Source organism: Pongo pygmaeus, chromosome 12 (genome assembly GCF_028885625.2).
Source record: "Pongo pygmaeus isolate AG05252 chromosome 12, NHGRI_mPonPyg2-v2.0_pri, whole genome shotgun sequence".
NCBI lineage: Eukaryota > Metazoa > Chordata > Mammalia > Primates > Hominidae > Pongo > Pongo pygmaeus.
Genome location: NC_072385.2, coordinates 110294340 through 110316736, shown reverse-complemented (window position 1 = coordinate 110316736; position 22397 = coordinate 110294340). Strand labels below are relative to the sequence as shown.

At 52.1% G+C, this 22397-nt stretch overlaps 1 protein-coding gene across 2 annotated transcripts in view; it reads left to right on the top strand.

Moving 5' to 3' along the window:
- Positions 1–22397, top strand: part of KLHL29 (kelch like family member 29) — a 318791-nt gene that overhangs the window by 245310 nt on the left and 51084 nt on the right. For both annotated transcript variants that reach the window (XM_054476535.2, XM_063648910.1), the window contains 2 exons: positions 3581–3722; positions 6779–7291. In XM_054476535.2, the coding sequence (XP_054332510.1) occupies positions 3581–3722; positions 6779–7291 (655 nt within the window). The remainder of the gene's footprint in view (positions 1–3580; positions 3723–6778; positions 7292–22397) is intronic.

Sequence of the window (22397 nt, the reverse complement as noted above, 5' to 3'; positions counted from 1 at the left end):
CATAAAACCGTGACCTTTGAAAATTTACAAGAGCTCAGGGTTTAAAAAGCTGCTGCGTTAATGATGCATCCCATTAGCATCTCATTAAAGGAAAGCCAAGAGAAGCCTGCTCAGGCCTGATGATGGGCAGATAGGGCCACTCCGTGGGGCCAGGCACAGAGAGGCTATCCTGGTCTGCCTCTCTCTGCCAAGTGCCATCATGTCACTGGAGCAGAAAACGTGGCCAGGAACACTGGGGAACGGCCAAAGTTCTGGGTGGCTTCACTGGTGTCCCAGATGATGGCAGTGGGAGGGCACGAAGGGAGACTTGCTCAACTCTGCCTTCCTCCCTGCTGCCCAGGCTAAGTTCTCCTGCTTGGTTTTCATGGCATTCTTGTGTCGGCAGCCCTCCCGACCAGGAGGCGTGGAAATCAGGGTGGCCTGGGCTTGTAGGCATCCTGAACCGTGGGAGGAAAGAGTTAGCAGGAGCTGGGCTCAGAGCTGGACCCACGGCCCTGAACATGGTCCCCTAGAAGCTTCCAGAACCCAGGGACCACATGGGTTCACTGAGGGCCTGGAACTCGTCGCAGGAGGGGCCTCTAGTCAGGCCGCGCTGACGCACATCACCAGTGGCTCTGCACATCACCCACCCGGGGGCCCGGGCTCCTCAGCAAAGGGCACACACACCCTGTGTCCAGGTTTTTTCTGGAGGAAGTGGAGGAAGGAATATCATTGCATTATTTTAATAAAATACATAAAATTCCTGAACTACAGGTTGCTTGTAGCTTCAGATGTTGTGAGTGCTCAGTAGAAAATGGGTAGCCTTATGTATCTTTCCTAAAGAAAAAAAAAAAAAAAAAGACTTGGTTCTCACCACAGAGCTGCTTTCTTATACATAAGAAATTGCTTGTAGTATTCATGAACGACACAGCCAAACAGCAGGCCGGTTGTAGCCCACTTCGCCTGCTCACAGCCCATCTGGGCCCGCCTCTGCACACCCGGGACACCCCAGCTTCTTTCCCTCAAGCTGTTCATGTACTGAGTCCTCCCACAGTCCCGCAGCAGCCACTTGAGGGCAGGGCTGAGTCTTGGTCACCTGCATCCCTAGTGCCTCGAGCAGTGCCTGACACAGACCTACAGCAGAAGAAACAAACTAAATGAGTGAGCAGTAGGAGTGCTTTGAAGCCAAGGGGCTGAGCAATCTGTGTTGGAAAAGTGTGAGATTTTTCAAGTTCAGAAACTCCACCAATTTTAGGGTGACCGTTGGAACTCCTGAAGTTTTAGCACTCGGAACATGGGGACCCAAACTCGAGGAGACCCCAACCTCCTCTCTTGGAGGCAGGGGCTGCTCCAGGGCAAGTTTCCAGAAGCTTCCCTACCCTGTCAAGTTGCCAGGCCGGAGTGTGATTCAAGAGGGGAGAAGCAGTGGCTGTCAGAGGATGCTGAAAACCTCTATAGCCTCTTGCCTGGGACACCTCCAGGATCCCACACGGTGGAGAGGGGCTGCAACACCCCCTCCAGGCAGGAGGGGCTTCTGTACTGTCCATGAAGGGGGTGCCGGTCAGGAGGCTGGGATCTTAGCATTCACACTTTGCTTCCGGGCCCAGCATGGGACTTAGCACAGGCTCCTTCTCCCTCAGATGCCTCTGATTCCGAGGAAAGCAATTTCCTGCCTCTGAGCCACCAGGACTGGAGAGCCTGGAAATACAGCGAAGGCTGCGGAGTGGATAGATCCTTCGGACAGGGCACGCGTTAAAAGCTGTCTATTTGGAGAATGGTGGAAAAACCATCCTATTGTTCCCTAAGACTATTAGTGAGTGCGGCTAAGTCCCCAACCCCCTCTCCTCCCAGCCTCTGCCTGTCCCACAGATAGAAATGGGGCAGGCCCTCTGATAAGGAAGCTTGTCCCTTGAATTGTTCTTTTCTCAGGAGATTCACCCTTTTCCTTTGTTTCTTGCTCTGTTCACAGAAGCAAAGCATCTGAAATGCAGGCCAGAGATAAAATGCAGCCTGATGCAATTAGCTGAGCGCAGCCCACAGGTCCTAACGGGATACGGCTCCCCCTCCTCCAGCAGGCCCTTATGTAGGCGCTGTGTGTCGTCTGTACTATGCGTCAAAGCCCCAAGTGTTGCCCAGCCTTCCCATCTACACCCCCTCTCTGTCCCCGGCACAGAACCCAGGAGAGCCACTCTGGTCAGAGGGGCTCAGCAGCAGGCCCTGTCTCCCACCAGCTGGGTTCCTGGGTCAAGTTTCATCAGAAGTCACCGTGAGAACCATGGTCCTCACCTGAGAGGCCTGCAGATGCCCCTGGAGGCTCCTGTGTTCTTCTGTGACTGTTCCTGGCAGGCATCCATATCCACCCCTCATCCCACACCTGGTTGGGGTCTGGCCGTGCTCCTGGGAGCTGTGCCGACTCTTCCCGGGGCCACCTCTACTGACACCCACACCCCTGCATATCCCAGGTATCCTATCCCAACCTCGCCAGCATGTTTCTAAAATTTTTTTTTTTTTTTTTGCCTATTATATATAATGGCCATAGTAAAAAAAAAAAAAAAAAAAAAGACAAATACAGAAAAGTATAGACAATAAAATAAGTTACCCATAATCCCCTCACCCAAGAATAACATCCCTGTTAACATTTTGGTCATTTCCCTCCTACATATATTGTTTGACACAGGGATGTTTACACAGGGAGGCCATTTGTGTGTCATTCTGTGGCCTGTTTTCCTCATTAAACATTATGATGTAAGCATTTTGTCATCAAGAATTCTTAGTACACATGATTTTTGATAGCTATATAATATTCCATTATAAGGCTGTGGCTCAGGGAGACAAATACTGTCCTGGTGTGTTTTTTTTTTTTTCACTCGGTTTATTTTTTCATTCATCTACAAATCTGAACTAGAGAGTGGGCTCATGGAGCAGAAAGCCTGTCTCCTTCCTGCACAGAAGAGCTGAGGGTCCCACCATCCACCTAGGAGCAGTTTCTGAGCTATCCCCACCATGGGCCTCCGCTCCCACCTTCCCCACACTTCCTCCACAGGACGATTGGGCCTCAGAGGTTGGTGTGGGGGCAGGATGGGAAATGTATAAAGTCCCTCACCTGCTGCCTGCTGGTGGCCCCTTGGAAAGCTGTCCTCTCCCGTGTCCAAGAGCCAGCCAGTGGTGGCACAGAGGCTGGGCTGGGCACAAAGTCAGTACTCAGCACATGCCCTGATAAGTTGGTAGCATCTGTGTGGTTGTGGTTTGTGGATGGTCTGAGGGCCAGAGAATCCATCTCATATCTCAGAATGCTCTTCCCGTTGTGACAGGGCAGGTGGAGTGAGTGGCCACGGAGGGTGACAAGGGAGGCACTGGCTTGGATGTTCCTAGAGGCAGGAGGTTAGCAGAGGTCCCAGCTGCTACTACTATGGCAGAACCCCCTGCAATTCCTGCCAAAGACTGAGTGGAGGGCTGGGGCTCTGCCTCTGACCCTGTACTCAGTGAGCGAAGCTTAGGCAACGGGAGTCTTGTTTTGGAGGCTAGGTCCCTCCTAGGGAGTCTTGTTCTGGAGGCTGGTCTCTGGCCAGGCTATGCTCACCTCCTCATCTGCTTCCCACAGGCTCCCGGCATCTCCAAGGGGGACAGTCAGTCCCAGGGACTGGCGACCAGCATCCGGTGGGGACAGACGCCTATCAATCAGTCCACACCCTGGGACACTGATGAGCCACCCTCCAAACAGATGAGAGAGAGTGACAATCCAGGTACGTAACTCATCGGCAGATAGAAATGACTGAGCCCAGGGCTTCGCGGGAAGCTAGAGGCTTCCTGGGGACCCCAACTCCTGCACAGCAGGTCTTGACCCCAGGGCCTGCAGAAGCCCCCTCCTCAGGTTCAGGGGGCAAAGGCACTGTGTGTAATTCCCTGTGAAGGAGCTGTCCCTCTGCGTCTTCCTCTGCTACTCAAGGACTCCAAAGAAAAAAAGGGAGTGAGAATGACATTATCAGGGTGACTTTGAATTGACTCCGGATTCTTTTGAATCATCATTCCCAAACCTGGGTACTCTGATTCATAACAAATTTCTCGAGTCATGCCTTCCAGTAGGGTTTTTCCTTGCTCATGGTTGTATGACAACTGGGGTGTTCTACCCTCGGAGATGGGAATTAATTCGCCAGCTCGTACAACATCCCAGCCCTTCTTTGGACGGCTCCAGCCATAATGAATGCCCTCTCTTTTGTCTCCCATTGGCCCCAGAGCCCCCGCTTAGGATACACAGAACACCTCTCGATTTGGCCCTCCACACAACAGCCCTACAGGTGTCGGGAGACCCCCTTCATCCCCCTCTCAAAGTCTTGGAATAAACACACCAGGCCATTCAGCCATGCCCCACAGCCCATAGATTTCAGGCCCTTTGCCTTCCAGGGCTTTGCTCTGCCCCCTGCATCCCTCTTGAAGTGTGGTGTCCAGAACTCAACAGTGGTCTGCCTGGCACGTGCTTCCTTCAGCACCTCTGATCTCATCACTGCTCAGCTAGTAGCCACGTCACATGCTGCCTCAACAGCACCCCAAGATGCCCCAGCAGCTACGGTTACCCCTGTTCATGTCCTCACAGTTGGGCTTAGGCAGCTGGGTTTGGGGACCCAATAGCAAGGCCTCATCAGTGTTCCCCTGTGTGCTCTTAGGATCTCTCAGACACCAGCTTCTGTTGCTGACCCTACCCCTCCCAATTATGTTCCCTGCAGACCTGGTCCTGTCTTCCATGTCATTATCCAAGTCACAGATTAAAATGCTGGGAGCTTGCCACGTATAACTAAAGACTTCTCTTTAGGTCTCTTGTACCCTTGGGCCATTCACCCCATCATATGTAAATCACCTCCATGGCACTGTGTCTCTGTGTCTCTGCCACAGAGTCCCCTGGGGCCCCACCCATTATGCTCTGAAGTTCTGATGCATTTTTCAAGGCTCCCTGGCTAATCCTGGGAAGAGCAGAGCTTGGGATGACATGCTTTGGCTTAAGACACCCAGGCTGGCTCATAATGACACCACCTCCCCTCTTCAGGCTTGGGGACAGTTCCCATTAGCAGCCCATTCTAGAATCTTGCCATTACTTCACTGATGTTTGTTGGCTTCCAGTTCTCCCCAACCTCTCTTGTTATCAAAATCATAAATACGCGTTGCACATGTATTGTGTGCTCTGTTCTGTGCATCATCGCAATGCTTACAGCGATCATGCCTGCTGCTGAGGGGAAACTGGCTCAGGAAAGGCTTGGGCCTACGGTCCCTCGGCTGGGAAGGGGTGATGCAAGCCTCGTGCCATGGTCTGTGTGACTCCGAGCCTTGCTCCTCACCACCAGCCGGTGGCTCTCCCTTGGACAGTGGTCTGGTAGTGACCCGCCATCTTAGCTCCTGCCCCACCTCGGCGCCATTTTCTTTCTGAGATGGAGCTCCCAGCTCCACATTCTATCCTGTGGGGCTTGTGGTGCTGAGTGGCCCCCTGCCCCCTACTCCCCTTCCTCTGTCTCCCCATGCTCAGTCTACACTGCCACCTCAGAGCAGCTATGCAAACTGAGGTAGCATTTGGGCCATGGAAACCTGGACCCAGGCTCATTCAGTCAGAGGCAACCCAGACTGGCCTTCCCTGTCACAGTGTCTCCAAGTTTCCCTCACAAGCCCCCTTAGGTCACCCCGCCTGGCACAGCTGACCTCACCTCTTGTGTCGGCTCTCAAGAGATGTATCTGGACCCCACCTCGTTCAGCCAAAGTTTTCTTAAGGACTAAAGTGGGGTTCTCTTGTTTCCCCGAAGGCTGGCCATGCCCAGGTTGCTTAGCACAAGGCCTGCCCTCCCCAGCAAGGCCCGGCCAGCCTTTCCACACATCCCCCACCAGGGTCCCTCCCCTCCTGCGAGGACCATGCCTGGCCCCGGGCTCTAGCGCCCTCACCTGAGGGCCCAGCGAACACCCCCACCTCCACCATCCCCTTCCCCTGCCTCCCTCACGGGCAAGCTTGCAGAAAGGGAGGAGAAACCCCAGCATTTATGGGGCATTCACCACATGCCAGACACTCTGCTAGTTTTGTTTTGTTTCCAAATACATCTTCCTCATTCAGTTCTTCCTGGTAGTCCCCTGAGGTAGGATTTAACAGATGAGAAGAATGAGGCTCAGAGGAAATAAGGACTTACTGAGGTCACGCACAGTGGCTCATACCTGTAGTCCCAGCACTTTGGGAAGCTGAGGTGGGCAGATCACCTGAGCTCAGGAGTTCGAGGCCAGCCTGGCCAACATGGAGAAACCCCGTCTCTACTAAAAATACAAAAATTAACCAGGCGTGGTGGTGCACACCTGTAATCCCAGCTACTCAGGAGGCTGAGGCAGGAGAATTGCTTGAACCTAAGAGGCGGAGGTTGCAGTGAGCTGAGATCGCACCACTATACTCCAGCCTGGGCAACAGAGTGAGACTCTGTCTCAAAAAATAAAATAAAGAAGAACTTGCTCCTGAGGCTCTTAGCTACTAAGTAGCAGAGCTGAGAGTGGAACCCAAGTCTCTCAAAGGACTCTGCTTCCTTCTCTCTGCTCTGCTGCCTCTCACCTCTCCCAGGCAGGCCTCGCCTCCTCCTCTGAGCCCCGATGGCTGTTTGTTCATAGACCCCCTAGCACACTTATCCTGGGCTGCCACGATCACAGATTCCTAATCAGTCAGTTCCTGGATGCAAGTGTCTCGTTCACCTCAGTGACCCAGCACCCAGTGCAGGGCCTGGGGTGGTCAGTGTTTGTTGAATGAATATGTAACCGGCAGATGACGTTTCTTCCATCTCCCTTGCAGGCACAGGGCCATGGGTGACCACGGTGGCCGCCGGGAACCAGCCCACCCTGATCGCACACTCCTATGGAGTGGCCCAGCCTCCCACCTTCAGCCCGGCTGTGAACGTCCAGGCCCCGGTCATTGGGGTGACCCCCTCACTGCCTCCCCACGTGGGGCCCCAGCTCCCGCTGATGCCAGGCCACTACTCGCTCCCTCAGCCGCCCTCTCAGCCACTGAGCAGCGTGGTGGTCAACATGCCTGCCCAGGCCCTGTATGCCAGCCCTCAGCCCCTGGCCGTGTCCACGCTGCCCGGTGTGGGGCAGGTGGCCCGCCCAGGACCCACCGCTGTGGGCAACGGCCACATGGCAGGGCCCCTGCTGCCTCCACCGCCGCCAGCCCAGCCGTCCGCCACTCTCCCCAGTGGTGCCCCTGCCACCAATGGGCCCCCCACAACCGACTCGGCCCACGGGCTGCAGATGCTGCGGACCATTGGCGTGGGGAAGTATGAGTTCACCGACCCAGGGCACCCCAGAGGTAAGTCCTGCTACCACGTGCCTCCCCACAGGCCTGCGTCTGCACCTCCCTGCGCGGTCACTGCAACACCACCGGGACAGGAGGGTGCTTCATGCCAGCTCCTTCACTGGCCTCCCCAACCCAGAGGCTGCAGTGGAGCCTCTGCCTGCCCAAGACAACTGGCCTGAGATGGGGGAGGGAGGGGGAAAGTGTGGAGGGCGGGACAAGGAAAGTGGGGAAATGCACCTGGGTAAGAAGAGGGAGCCCGGGAAGAGAAAGGAAGGGAGAGCCTGCAAAGCCCACAGCCCGTCCACCTCCAGCCCAAGCCCTGGCCATTCTCACCTCCAACCCCCAAGGCCAGGCCAAGCTGCAAAAGGGTGAGAGTCATCCACTCCTCTTAGGGTACCACAGAACAGTCCCTTTGGGGGCCTTCTCCATGTTCCACCTATCAGGACATTCAGAGCATGTACTGTGTCCTTCCCAGGGAAGGCACCCTCTGTCGTGCCATCGGATGAGAGCACTGCCCAAGGCAATTTAGTTAGGCCCAGGAGACATTCCTAGACCATCTTGAGGCGCTTGAATGTTTCATTTCAAGGATCCAGGGGTGGCTTTGTGAGACCTTGGGAAAGAGCACCTCCAGCCTCAGCCTTCAGTTAACCCTCTTCCCCCAGCCTCAGGGGAGTTTCATTCCAGGGAACTCGAAGGTAGATCCTTCAGAACAGAGCCTCGGAAAGGATGCATGCTAGACATGGTCCTAGTTGGAGCCCCCGGTCTTAGGGTTAGGGTTCTTGATGTTTGTCTGAGGGATCAGTCCAGACTGGAAGGCAGAAGGGGACAGGAGGACCGGGGCACACATATGAGGCTCGCTGAGTTCCTCTGCTATAGGTTTGCCTAGGCCTTAGCGCCCCAGACAAGCCAAGTCCCTGCTCCTGCTGGATGCAGTGGGGAAGGCTGCTGGGCCACTGCCAGGTACAGGCAGTGGGGGCATGAGAGTCCATGGCAAACAGTCTGCCCCAATGGGGTATCTACATCTCCTTTGAAAGAGGACACTAGACAGTCCTAGAAAGTATGCATCTCTGGGCACAGCTTCCCAGCCTTCCCACATAAAACCGCTTGAGATGGCATTTCGGGGTGCTCTCCCTCTCGGCAGAGCAAGGAACCCCACTAGCCGCTCTCCTATCTTCTCTCCCAAGTCTCTTCCTTTGTCATTTCAAGCAATTTTCAGGCCTTGTCAAGCATCCTAACAATAAAGCTCATGTCTAGATCTCTGTTGGGTTTAATTCCCAATGTGACTGAGCCCTGACTGCCTTTGTTTTGGAAATCAGCACCAGTTTTAAATGACAAAATTGTAGAAAATTACATCTAAATTCTGGTAAACTCTTGCTTTAAGATCTTTTTTAAAAAAATGACTAAATTGATTTTTTGTTTGCATTGTTTTGGTTAAGCTCTGTCTCCCTTTAAAAAAAAGAAAGAAACTTACTCCCAGTTCAAGTTCATGAGTTACCAACTCTGACAACTGGGCAGCAGGCATCCTGCTTCCAAGGCTATGCCAAAGCCCAAGGCACCAAGCGGCATATTCTCTCCCCACATAGCCTCTCTGGGCTAATGCAAGATCTTGCTGGCTTGCCACGTTCCAGGCACACATCTAGGAAAAGGAGCTGTTTTTTGCAAAAAGGTAACTAGCTGAGATAGGACTGGAGTCCGTAGTTTGGGGCTCAGCACCAAGCTGGGATCCGCCCCACCAAAGCTGCTGGGTGTAGGCAGCTAAACATTGTCAGCCCTGAGCCCGTGAGATCAGAAAGACACAGGTGGCGGGGACAGGACCCTGCAGGACTTCTGTGCCCACTGGGTCAATGACCATTGCAGAGCTGTTCCTGTAACCTCTGTGCGAGGGCCTGAGGGTGTGAACCATCCTCTGTGGTGGTCCTGAGCCAATGGACTAGAGGGGACAAGAAATAGGGGCCCTGCTAAGATTCCCTCTACCAGGCCCCACTGGGCAGACTGAGGGCCAGGTGAGGGCCAGGGATGGGGTGGGCCTAGAAAGTGTCCGCAGCCCTTCCTTCTGGTGAGCCAGCGGGACCCACCAGCTCTAGCCAGTGACAACGAGTGACCAGTCCATCACCCTGATTTCCAGAGGTTGCCAGCACACTGGCTCTTTCCTCGAAATTCCATGTAACTCGCTTCTCTATTTACGGCCTCATCAGCTGATTTAGCCCCTTATATTTGCGGGGAAGAAAGTGACGCATGCGCCTACAAATGCCTCCAAACTCAAGCCTGGGTGGGTTTTTTCTTTTTTTAATATATTAGTAATTTCTCTTTTCATTTCTAATCTTAAAAGCCTTTATTGCTGAAGCTATAATTTGTCTGTCAGATCTAATGTCAAACAACTGCATATTTTTTAAAATAAGAAACCCGAATTTTGAAACTAAATCTTTGAAACTTGCCATGTGAGAGTCATGTTCCTGACAGGACCACGTGGGCTTGGATTTGGGTCACTTTTAATTTTGCCCCTAGGGATTTTACATCTGTGAAGCCCAGTTGATTTCACACTCCTAAATGACAGACAGCTGGCTCCAGGCAGGAACAGGAGGCTCTGCGTGATGGCGTCAACACAAGTCAGAACTCCACTTTAGAAAAAAAAGAACTTTCCTTTTCTCCTGTTCTCTGTTTGAAACCTTGCCCAGCATTATAATAAGATCCACCATGCAACGCCTTGAGATCTAGCTCGTTAAAGTCCCCGATTTTCCCTGCTATTGTTTGACGTGACAACCTGGCCTCTCCCGGGGTTGAGTAATTATGGGGAGATTCCCCTCCATGAAGAACAGGTCTTGCCAGCCAGAGGGATGGGCCACTGGTATTTTTAGACTTCATTAGTGCCCTGATTTAAAATTTCACATTTTGTTTCTTGTAATTATCTTCCGATCGACTGAGCTCAAATTTCAGTTGGGGCCCTATTAGTCTGCCTTTCCAAAAAGGGCATTGGGACTTTAATTTAAAACTTAACCAGTCGAAAAATAAAGGTGGCGTGGAAATGCTTTTTGATTTGCAATAGGTCAAGCAATTGTCTCTCATCTGTGACTAGAGAAGCCAGCTTGTGTGCCGTTCACTTTAATGAGTGTTATTTAAATGCATTGAGCACATATAGATTTTCTAAAGAAACTTACAAGACAAATCTTTCTTTCTCTAAGAACAATTTGGGGGTGGGAGCAAGCTGTAGGATTTTTTTTTAGATGATATATTGAAAGCTAATTAAAAATAGATTTCATGTGTGCAAAGTGATAAGGGAGGAAAAAAGAATTCGTTCCATTTGAATCCTGTTATGAAGTACCTAAGACATTTGTCTCGTTGTTGGATTGGAACCGCCGAGCTAACACATGGGGAGAGGTGTGGCCAAGCTCAGGCCTCGGTGAGACCTGGAGTTGGTGTTACTACCCCGGTACCCCTTGAACCCAGCTGTGCGTGCCTGATGACAGAGCACAGGGAATGAATGTAGCTATTTCTACCCTTGCCTTCTTTGGCAAACAGTTTTTGGTGGCTCAGAGGATGCATGGGGACCTTCTAAAGCCCCAAGCTCCAGGCCTAGTGGTGAGCTGCAGAAAGGCTATTTTGTCTTCACCTGCGTGGCTGGGAGTAAAAAGTCAGGCTGCACCTGCTCCCACCTGCTTCTAGACCAGAAAGCAAAGCCCGCATCAACCTGAGCAGGGAAAGGTATCTCTTCTGACTTCATATTTTGCAGGGTCCTAGGGTGAGGGGTCATAAGGATCCATCTACAGGCTTGGCCTCCCTTCTGGGAGGCCGTACTGGGAGAGAGGGATGGTTCAGCCGCTTCCTTTGGTTCTCCAGCTCCTCCCTTCCTATTCTGGCACTGGACCTCCACCCCATGGCACACTGTTCATCCTCGCTGCTGCATTTGTCCCTGTCTTCACAAGTAACAGTGATGAGATCTTGTGAAAATACTCTGAGGCACAGGGAATAGCTGTGTGACTGGGACAAGCCTCCTCACTTCTCTAAGCCTCTTTCCTCATCTTTAAAGTGGGGGTGACAGTACCACCCTCACAGGGCCTCGGGGAGGATTGAGTGAGATTGTGGACATGTCCGTACATAGCACTGTGCCTGCTTACCACCAAAAGCAGCTCTGGCTATTGCCTCTGGTCCAGAGTCTAGAGAGTTCAGCAGAGAAGGAGGCTAGGGAAGGGGCAGAAGGCCAGGCCCTCCCCAGCACAGAGGAGATGGAAGAAGCCCATGCTTGTCCACAGGGCTGGCAATCCCTGGTCAAGCCATTTAACTTAGGGATGGGGACCCCTTCTCTAAAAGGGAGGTGGGATGCATCCCTTTTCTGGCAGGAGGACTCAGGATGGATCTCCCCAGGCGTGAGGCCTGGCACTGATCTCATCTCTCCTTGCCCCGCACTCGGACATGTCCAGGGCACATTCCTTCCACAGCCTCCATAAATATTCTAGAAGAAGCTGGGAATGCATGATAAAGCTGTTCGCCCACACTCAGGCCAGAGGCACAGAATGTTATCCAGACTGAAATTGTCTTCCCACAGACCTATTCTTCCTGTGTCTGTGCCTCAGAAATGCCAACATGAATTCATCCAGGGTTCAGACTCAAGGCCTGCGTTGTCTGTGGCCAGCCCTTTGTCCACCTCTAGCACTAAGTCTGAAAACTCAATTGATTCAGGTTTCTACATGTCTCCTCTGCTCTTCTGTCCCCCCAGCACCCCACCATCAGGCCACCGTCACCTCTGGCCTGCACGCTGGCCTCCCAGCCCACAGTACATTCCTTCCAGTCTGGCTGTATGGTGTAGCCAGAGTGATTTTTCAAAATGCAGGTCTGGCCCTGCCACACCCCATCCAACAACCCAGCTGCTCTGGGGACAACGGCCAGCGCTGACTCGGTGCTTGCCACCACTTCGTCCTTTGCTGTTCTGCTTGCAGGCTGCCCCGTAACCACCCCAGGCCTTAGCTCTCCAGTCTAGCTGTGTGCTGTGCCTCAGTCGAGCGCCTGTGAGGCCATTCGACTGTGAGCCCCCCGAGGTCGGGGGCAGCAAGGAGGTTATCTCATCCCCATTCCCCCCTCAGTATCCGAGCCGGTGCCAGCACTCAGAGATGCCCCAGAAGCGTCTGATGAATGTGGGCACAAAGCACTGGACTGAGAATTACCCACCAGGGTTCTGTGACTTCCCCCTTCCCTTCACATGAAAGCAGGTCAGTGCTCAGGGCCCCAGGCATACAGGGATGGAAAGTGCCCTTTGGAGAGCTCATCCTGCAGCCCGTCACCCCCCGACACCTGACCCACGCCTCTGGGGACAGAAGTCCATCTATTGCAAACTTCCTTCTATACCTAAGCACCTCCACTACATCCTGCCCCAGACCATACAGGCTCTGGAACTCTGCCTCAGTTTCCTCATCTATAAAAGAGGGAGAAGACTAGAACCCACTTCTTACAGTTGTGAGGATTAAGTTATTTTACATACTCCTAGGCTTAGAATATTGCCTAGCATGCAGGAATCACTATAAAACTGTTCACTGTGATTACTTTACTGGTACCAGGGCCATCTTTCAGTGTCCATGGCCTTTTAGGGGCCCAGGTTAATGAGTCCCAGGAGATATCATGATATTTGAAGCACCTAGCTCCCAGGGCGTCCACCATGAACAGAAGAAAATCCCCTTCTCCCATTATAACATTTGACAATCCTCCACTGACCATAACAACTGGAAGGAAGCAGCCTGTTGCTGGGAACTTCTCCCTAATTCCGGGAGCTATCTGTCTTGGGAGAGCTCTTCCTACCTCCCCTCAGGGGCTTTCAGTATCCCGTGGCATTCAGCTAGATAATCAGGGTGCCAGGGACACTGCCGGGGCCAGGTCCTCCATGGCCACATCAATAGATGGGACCAAAAGAATTCTCTGGCTCCTCCAGACCAAACAGCCAAGGCTGCAGGCAGGGAGAGTTGATTAGAAGGATGTGGCTGGCAGCATGGTTGGTGGTTGAGAGCCCAGATTCTGCAGCAGACTGCTTAGATAGAATTCAAACTCCACTTCCCATAACCCCATGAACTTCTGCTAGAAAAAGGTGTCTCTAAGCCTCAGTTTCCACATCTGTAACTTGGAAGTAATAGTGCCATCCTCATAGACATGCTTTGAGGATTAAATAATGTATGTAAAATCTTAACCCAGTACCTGGCACATAGTAGGCTCGAATAATATTAGCCGTTGTTATGACCAGTACTATAAATCCTAAAGACTCCTGGAGAAGAAATCGGGTCTGGAGCACCTTAGCCTCAGGACCACCACTGCTTTTAAAGCAAGGTTGTCCAAAATAATCTCCCAAGTCTGACTGAATGGCTCACAACATGGATCTGAAACCAAAACCCCGTCCCACCCTTGCCCTGACTTTCCAGCCCCCACCCCTGACACACACACCCTCCTCTAGGCAGTGTGTGTCTCAGAGCCTGTGGAATTCGAAACTCCGTCTGCACAAGGTTCTTCGTTCTCGCCTGAGCTGTACCTGCCCCAGCCCTGCTCAGGAAGCCTCCTCCCCTCGCAGGGCTCTGTCCTCATGGGGCTTGTTCATCAGTAATTGGAGGGTTGTCCAGGGCTTAACAGTTTTGTTAACAGATCATTTGACCCTGAGTGAACCAGGCAAGCGGAAAGATGCTGCAGAGGCCGCTGGACCACCCAGGGACAGTGTCATCCTGGGAGCAGGAGGTGACCCCTGGCTGCCCCAGCCTGCTCAGCAGGGCACAGGCAGAGCGAGGCACCCTGGACCCTCTCTCCACGGGGCTGCAGGAGCATATGGGCCTTCAGCCCCAAATCTCTGCTGAGCATCTTCAAGGTCAGAAGCCCTGCTCTGGCCCCAGTTGTCTGACAGGGCCAGAGGTCCCACTGCCGATGGCGATGAGAGGGCTGTTTGGACGAGAGCCAAGGGTGGGAACATTTCCTTCCTGGGGGCTTCAAGCGATGGTGCTGACCCGTGGCAGGAAGCCAGCTGCCCTGATCCCAGCCGCTGTCTTCCCTCAGGAGCAGCAGGCCCCAGCAGACACCGGCAGGGTAACCCGTGAGGTTCCAGGTCAGTGACACACAGAGGCCACTCAGGGGCTTGAATCATGTCCCCTCCCTCCCTGCTGCACCACCAAGTTTTTACTGAGCCATCACGTGTGGTCTTAGGCACCTCCTGTGCACAGAGCCCACGTGTGGCTTCTCTCCTGAGCCAGGCAAAAGAAACAGGCAGGGTGCCAACTGCATGCCCTACGTGGTCTGGGCTCCTGTGCACATGAGGCCTGTGGCCCTGGGAGAGAGGTGCAAGTCTGCCCTAGGGGAGCTGGGGAGACCAGGAGGTGCCAGCAATAAGGGCCTCAGGGGCTGGAGAAAAGAGAGGTCAGGTTAGAGCCTGCAGGAAAGTTAAGGGGACAGTGAGTGGTTCTACAAATGCCAGATCTTAGGAAAGAATGCTTGAGGGAACTGCCAGGGACACAGAATTATGATTTTCCAATAGATCCATCTATCAGAGTCACACACACACATACACGTGTGCACACAGTTTGCAGGGCCTGTCCTGATTTGAGATAGGGTCAGCTAGTGAGTTAAGCGCAAAGGCCAAAGCCATCCCTCTCCCTGAATGCTTGGCACGCCAAGCCTGGGGAGCCTGCTCGGGCTACTTGGCTGACTTCTTAGCCTCATCAGTCAGTGTTTGCTGGGGTAACAAGCCAAGATCTTGCACAAGAGTCCATCATCTCTGAGGCCATACTGGTCTTGCAAGGTGAAGACCTCCTTGATTCTCAGGGGCTTTGACCTGGGTAGAAAACACTGGGGGCCGTTAACCCCCAACAGGGAAATTGGGTGCACATCCAAGAGCCAGAAGTTACCTGTGCACCCCGCTCTCTCCTGTCATGACAGGGGTTTAATGTCGAGTTTCCTGTTGCCTAACCACTATTTAAACATCTGGCATCTGCTGTTTGTGCCAGGAAAAGCATGCCATGCTGGACTGAGCCCTAGAGTTTTCTAGAGGTTGGGAGGAGTTTTGCGAGAAGGTGAGCCGGGCCATGGCGTGGTATGTGTGCCGCTTGTCCCCATGTGATGGGGAGGGAAGGACATCATGGCACCCCAAATAGGAAACAAAACTGGAGAAAACGTGGCACAAAACTGGTTCAGTGAGAAATGATCTGGTTGAAATTACATTCCATTCAAGAGCACACTCACTATTCTAGAAATGTAAGGGGTAAAAATAATACAAACAGAGTATTTTAGGAGCACAAAACATTGTGTAAATTGCTTGAAGAAAAAATGGCTAAAGGTCGCCATCCATTGAAATCATCATTGCCTGTTTTCTTCGTGTAACTCTCTTCTTTAAAAAAGAATAATGTTTATATTTTTAAAACATTTGTATTATGTCTGTGTTCAAGGGAAGCCCAAGTGTTTTCAGTACACCACAAGGCAAATGCTCCTTCCTTTTACAGTGTCCTGGCAGCCTCTTGGATGACTAAGCACAGACTAAGACTGTGAACAGTCTGGTTCTTCCCACGGGCCTCTCACTACCTTGCCCTCACCTCTTCCCCTCAGTGTCATTGCTTAATGCCTTAGACCAGGGTCTATACACAGTGCCAGTGTGTATTCGTTTTTCACCAACATCAGCAAAGTCAATGCCATGGCCACATCTTAGTCTGCTAGGGCGTGTCTTCCCTGCTCATGCTCCAGCCTGTCAAGTGTCTTTTAAAGGAACACCAGGTGACAGGCTAGGTGGCCCAGGGAGAGGGATTGTCACCTCCTTGATCTTGAGCATCACACTGTAGATATTCTGACTTTTCATTTTGTGCTGCCATCACAAAATGCCACAAATTGGGTGGCTTAAACAACAGAAATGTATTTTCTCACAGTTGTGCAGGCTGGAAGTCCAACATGAAGGTGCAGGCAGGGTTGGCTTCTGGTGAGGCCTTGATTCTTGGCTTGCAAACAGCCGCCTTCTCACTGTATCCTCACATAGCCTTCCCTCTGTGCATGAACACTCCTGGTGTCTCTTCCTCTTCTTAGAAGGACACCCGTCCGACTGGGTTAGGGACCTACACTATGACCTCATGTAACCTTAATTTCCTCTTTAAAGGCCCTTTCTCCAGATGCAATCACATTGCGGATTAGGGCTTCAACACAGGAATTTGGGGTGGGAGGGGACACATTTCAGTCCGTAACAGTCTACATAAGAGTCTGTCTAGTTGGCAAGTGGAAAGGGTAGCCCCTCAAAAGGCATAGTTCCTGTGTAGTCACAATGTCTGACTTCTACCTGTGGGTGTTTTCAGTGATTCGCTTGAACCTTTTCATAAATGCACTTTTGCCATTTTTATCCTGGTTTAGCTACAGGCTGCTCCCTCTGCTTTGTTAACTAAGCATTGGATATATTTCCCATGATTAGAATCATCCATACTTGGGGTTAATTGTTTTTCCATAGAACTTTCATGCTGGGAGGGAATCTACCGTCACCACTGGGAACTAAGCAGGAACCACCGATCGCTAGACAGTTTGTCCTGTTAAATGGTTAAGAGCTGTCTCTTTGTGTAACTTCCATGGCCCTGCCCTCTGGAGCCATCCAGAGCAAAGCTGGTCCCTGTTCTACATGACAGCCTTTCAGCTTTTGGAGGATGGCAGAATTTCCTTTTCTCCAAACCAAAGATCTCCAGTGGCCTCAGCTGCTCATCCTGTGAAGGTTCCCTTTACCATGTGCATGTCCTCCCTGGTCATGCTCCAGCCTGTCAAGTGCCTCTTAAAGGGATACCAGGTGACAGGCAAGGTGGCCCAGGGAGACGGACTGTCACCTCCTTGGTCTTGAGCATCACACTGCAGATATTCTGACTTTTCTATAATAATTGTGGCTTATTTGGTTAAAACACACATTTATACACACAGAGATATATAAATATACACTTAAACTTCCAAATGAAGCGAAAAGAGAAAAAATTGTCTCCGGAGTCCTGCTGTCCACTCGGCTGGTTTCTTTGGTGTCCCCACCTCCTCCTTTTTATCAGGATGGAGATTGTTGATCATTCCTTTTCGTAGACACCCCCAGCCCCGCCTTCATTCCAGCAGCTTTTTGCCCCTAAGTTGGGAGCAAGCGAACTTTCTGAATTTTTAAATTATTTCCTTTTGAAGTCTAGGAGGTAGGTGTGTCTCAGCCCACCTACCCTACCCGCATGCCCCAGATGTGCGCGCTGAAGCAACTCACCGCCTTCCTCTCTGCTGATGGGAATTTACTCCTGAGCGGCAACCCATCTGCTCTGTTCAAACCCTTCTGCCTCCCTCCTTCACCACCATAGTGAATGTCAGAGTAGGATGCTGCCTACAGTCAGCCAGGAAAACCTCACTTTACAGGTGGGGAAACTGAGGCTCAGAGGTATCACCTAGCTATCACATTTCCCCCAGAAACTGTCACTAGAAAGCTCCCTGTGAAACCACCCCTATTCCATGGTGCCCTGTGGAATTGCTTCATTTGTTGCTAGGAGTTGTCCATCTGAGACCTCTTCTCTCCTCCCACAGACCGAGAACTACAGGGACAAGCCCAGCATCTGCATGGACCGCACTGGGCCAGCTCTTAAGCCTCTCCAAGCTTGCCCATGTGGCGCACACTGCCAGCCGCTGGGATCAGAGCAGCACATCCCACCGGGAGCCCTCTGTACTCAGTGGCAGCTCCACAAGGAATGAATGGGAGGAAGAGCAGGGACAAGACACGCACCACTCACAGGGGCCAAGTCATACATGACGCACACAGGCAAGGTCAGCCAGGGCCACAGAGGATGATTTGATGAGGGAGGAGACATCATCCCAAAAGGAGAGGAAAAGGTGACAAGGGCAAACTCTGACTCGAGAATATGGGAGCCCCCACTCCATCACTTCCCATGGTCAGGGGCTTCTCTGGAATTCCTGCTTGGCGAACTCTCCTGGGCAGATTCCCACCCTCCAGGTCTCTACAAATATCAGATGAGTGTTTTTTGTGGTGACAGTGGCTTTCAAAAACGGCCCTTATATCCTGGTTAAATTGCCCAGCTTCGGCCGGGCACAGTGACTCACAACCTGTAATCCCAGCACTTTGGGAGGCTGAGGTGGGTAGATCACCTGAGGTCAGGAGTTCAAGACCAGCCTGGCCAACATGGCAAAACCCCGTCTCTACTAAAAATACAAAAATTAGCCGGGTGTGGTGATGGGTTCCTGTAATTCCAGCTACGTGGGAGGCTGAGGCACGAGAATCGCTTGAACCCAGGAGGTGGAGGTTGCAGTGAGCCAAGATCGCACCACTGCACTCTGGCCTAGGTGACAGAGTGAGACTCTATCTCAAAAAATAAATTAAAAAAAAAAACTAAATCACCCAGCTCCTTCCTGGGAGCCTGAACACCTAGTCAGCTATGTTTCTCCAGTGGAGGCCAGAGCGCCTTCAAGAGCCAGGCCCTGGCCCAGTTAGCATCCCCGGCTTTCCTTGCTTTTCTTTTCAAACCCCAAATAGAACCTGTTGCTGCAGACCTCACACGCCCCTCAGTTTAGGAATTGCCATGGTGATTCTGCAGGCTCCTAATCCATCTGTTCATGTGAACAGGCAGGTTTCAGAAATTCTGATTGATCCAAAAATAATTTCTGTGTTTTCAGTCTTTCTTTTATATGGAGATATTCATTACCTTCAAGATTCCTCTCCCAGAAAGCAGAGACGTGGACATGTGGCCTCCCCCTGGGTCTTTGTAGTAATGGTGCCGCCTGAGGATTTGAAGCCAGCCCTGCTGTTGGTCTTGGGCTGGGGTCGGGAGTGCCATTCCAGGGAAGCCGGTGGGCAGGGCTGGGAGATGCAGCCTTCTCTTCCAGAAGGGAACAGACGTGGGGGGGTGGATGTTTTGTATGTGCCTACCACTTTATATTCATTGTATATTCACCCCGTATTTATGTATTCCTTACATCTGCCCTGTGAGGCAGAGTCATGGATGGAAAACCAAGGCCTGACTTAAGACCCTGCCCAGGTATAGCTGGTAACGTGAGAGTCAGTCTCAAGACCCTGCCTCCAGTGCCCATACCCTTTCCACCACACCACACCCTGAGGCTTGCTGTTGTAGCCTGTGTGGTCACTAGGCATGTCTGGGCTAAGGATGGGCAAGTCCCACAAGTGGCTCTTTCATGTCTCCTACCGTCTCGTGGCTGATATTTCTCTGTATAAGCTGGTGATTCTTGGGCTCTTTCCTCATCTCCAAAACTGTTGTTGGGATGGTTGGGTGTATGGATGGGTGGGTAGGTGGATGGAATTCTCAAAGTAACACAAGGGGCATTGGGCCATTTGAGGAAGCTGCAGACAGAGCACTGGCCACCACCAAAGCCACTGGAGCTTGGGAGTCAGGCGGCCCTGGGGAGTCCTTGCTGTTGCTGCATCTCCCACGCCTTAATCAGAGCATCGCCAATGCGATAAAGTTAATGGAGCCAGTCATCCTATGAAGGAGCCAATTCCGTGCAAAGATGATACATCTTTGAAGTTGATGAGGCCTATTAATTGAGCTTATGCCTTTTAAAATGAATTAAATTCTTGAAATCTACCACACAGCAGTACATCCATTTAGTGTTTCTGTCACCGATGAATGAGGAGCCACCAGCACAGAGCTATGGGAACTGTCTTCCTGCTGACATCTAGCACGGCCTACGGCTCCTTGGGAGCTCCACAGATGTCATGCCTGGCCACCCATTCTTGTTCTTAGCAAAGTCCCCAAATCGGCATAAATAGCTCCAGGAAGAAAGTGACACCAATGATCCATGGGCCTCTGGAAGAGCATCCAGCCAGCCCTCAGCCTTTAGCCCCTACCTCAGGATCAGTTAGCAGAGATGCACAAGAATACAGCTAGACTGCCAGCACTTCAAAAATGGCCACTGCACAGGCGGAACTGGTGCGGGGTGGTCCCCGGGCTCTGGTAGGGTAAGCAGACATGGTTTCCAGGAGATGTGTAGACCTGGAACTGACTGAGCAGAGACGTGAGATCTGACTGCAGCCTGAATGGGAATCATCAACGTGGCGGCCCCTGGACCCCCGAAGATGCACCAAAGCTCTGCTCAATCTCAGACTCCTCCCAGTTACCACCACTCACAGTTGCTTAAGAGCACAAAGTGGCACTTGTTGTGCCCACAGAACATCTGCTGAAGACAAAACTTGTGTTTATAGCTCTTCACTTCAAAAGACTGGCCGTGTTATAAAAAGAAAGGGACCATCTGTCCCTCTTCTGGACCCCAGCGCCTCTTGGAAGAGATTTCTGTGCAAGAAGGCAGTGAGAAGTCAGCGTCGACTTCAGGGAACTATTTTGGGGCCGGAAAAGAATAGTGCCTACCCGCCAAGGGGACCGTCGCCGGCAGATGAAAGCCGGCTTTGAGGAGGCCATGCGATGGGAGATGCTGGCCCAGAGGAGGTGGGCTGTGCACCAGTGATGCTGCCCAGATGTTCCAGCAGAGCAGAGACCCCGGAGCAGAGGACCAACTGGTAGGACCGGGGGATGTGAGGGAAGGGGAAGGGCTGTGAGGCACTGCAGCTCCCAGGAGCAGGCGTGAGAAATGTCAGCAACAGCTTGCTGCCACGCAGAGTCAGATATCATGTTTGCATCACCCATGTGCGTTCCTTCACCCGACTTCTGGGGCCATTCTTATCTGCAAAGCCCCTTAGGACAGTTCTGCCTCTTGGGAACACCTTAGGCTGAGTGATCGCCTTCCCATGGCTGAGAGCTGAGAAGTTCTTCCAGACTGCACAGGTGTCCGGGTCTGTCTGTGATGCCCGCTTAAGACTCGTCTGCCTTAAGCTCCTGGGCACCAATATAGAAAAGTCATGTGAGTCCAGGAGAAGCTGGGCGGAGGTGAGGTGGAGCCAGGATTAGCACGGGGTGGGGCTTGCAGAGGGGAGGAATTTCCCAGGCTTCCTGGCCGGCATCTCCCAGGCTGAGCATCTTCCAGACTGAAACTCCCTAAGAAGGGCTTGGCCCTCCCCGCCTGCATGGTGTTTCATTGGTTTGGAACAGTCCTGTTTCCTTCCCCTCCCCTTGTCCCCAACAGGGGAAAAAAAAAAAAAAAACTAGTTTCTACCATCATCCATGCACATTCCAGAAATCCTTGGTCTGTGAACCTCTAGTCTTAGGGCTTACTTTGTTTCAGATCAAAACCTGCTTCTGTCCTAGGGTGGAAATGGGGGTTTGGGGAGTAGAGGCCAGAAGTAGGGTCCTCTGAGGACACCTCTTACTCCTTTTTCCTGCTTGTCTCTGACAAGGCACCCCTGCCAGCTCTTCCTGGGCCGAATGAATTTGAGAGTTTCCTGAGGAAGGTTTGCAAATTTTCAGTGGCATCCTTAAATGTACCGAATTCCCCCAACCCGGGCACATGCATTTAGATTCTGGGGACGAAGGCAGTTCATTATGTAGCGTATTCAAGGCTCTCAGAACCCTAAAAGGTCACAGTCCTTTTATTCTTGCCTCTTTTCACTTCTTTACTGTTCTTATTGATTTCTTCGGGCACATAAGAAAACACAGTAGGCAAAGCCCACTACTTCTATTGAAATAAAGTATTCTGCAGTCAAACCACACACCATAAAGAAATAATTGCAATCTGTATATATTGCTAATGGACATCTCTCAGCAATTCCCTGTCTCATAAGCTTTAAACACAGACATTAGTATAAATATGCAGAAATCCCCATTCGGGCAAATTACTCTGCATTTCTGAATGGAGGGAAGATTAGCCATGTGCTGATAGCTTTGAAGGAGCCCAGCAGAGCAGGAAAAATTCACTAGCCGTCTCTGGGAGGGAGGTTGGGCCTCCCTGAGAGAGTCTTGGCTGGCGTCTCCTCACCCCCTGGGCCCGGTGCTCCCCCAGAGCACTGAGAGCTGTGCCTCGGGAGTGGGGGACCGGCCTCACCTAAGAAGGCTGGCTGGTTACCAGGATGTATTTGCTGAGCCTTCCGGGCTCCTGAGGCTGTGGCAGGAGCAGGAGCAGGAAGGCTGAAGGTGGATGCTTTGGCCTGGCCTCTCAGCTGCCTGACAGAAGCCCTTAGAGGTGGTCCAGGCCTCTGAGGCCAGTGGGCCTTGAGGAGCCACGGGGCAGTTTGTGGAGCCAGCTGGCTGTGCATCTCAGCCCCTCAAGCTCC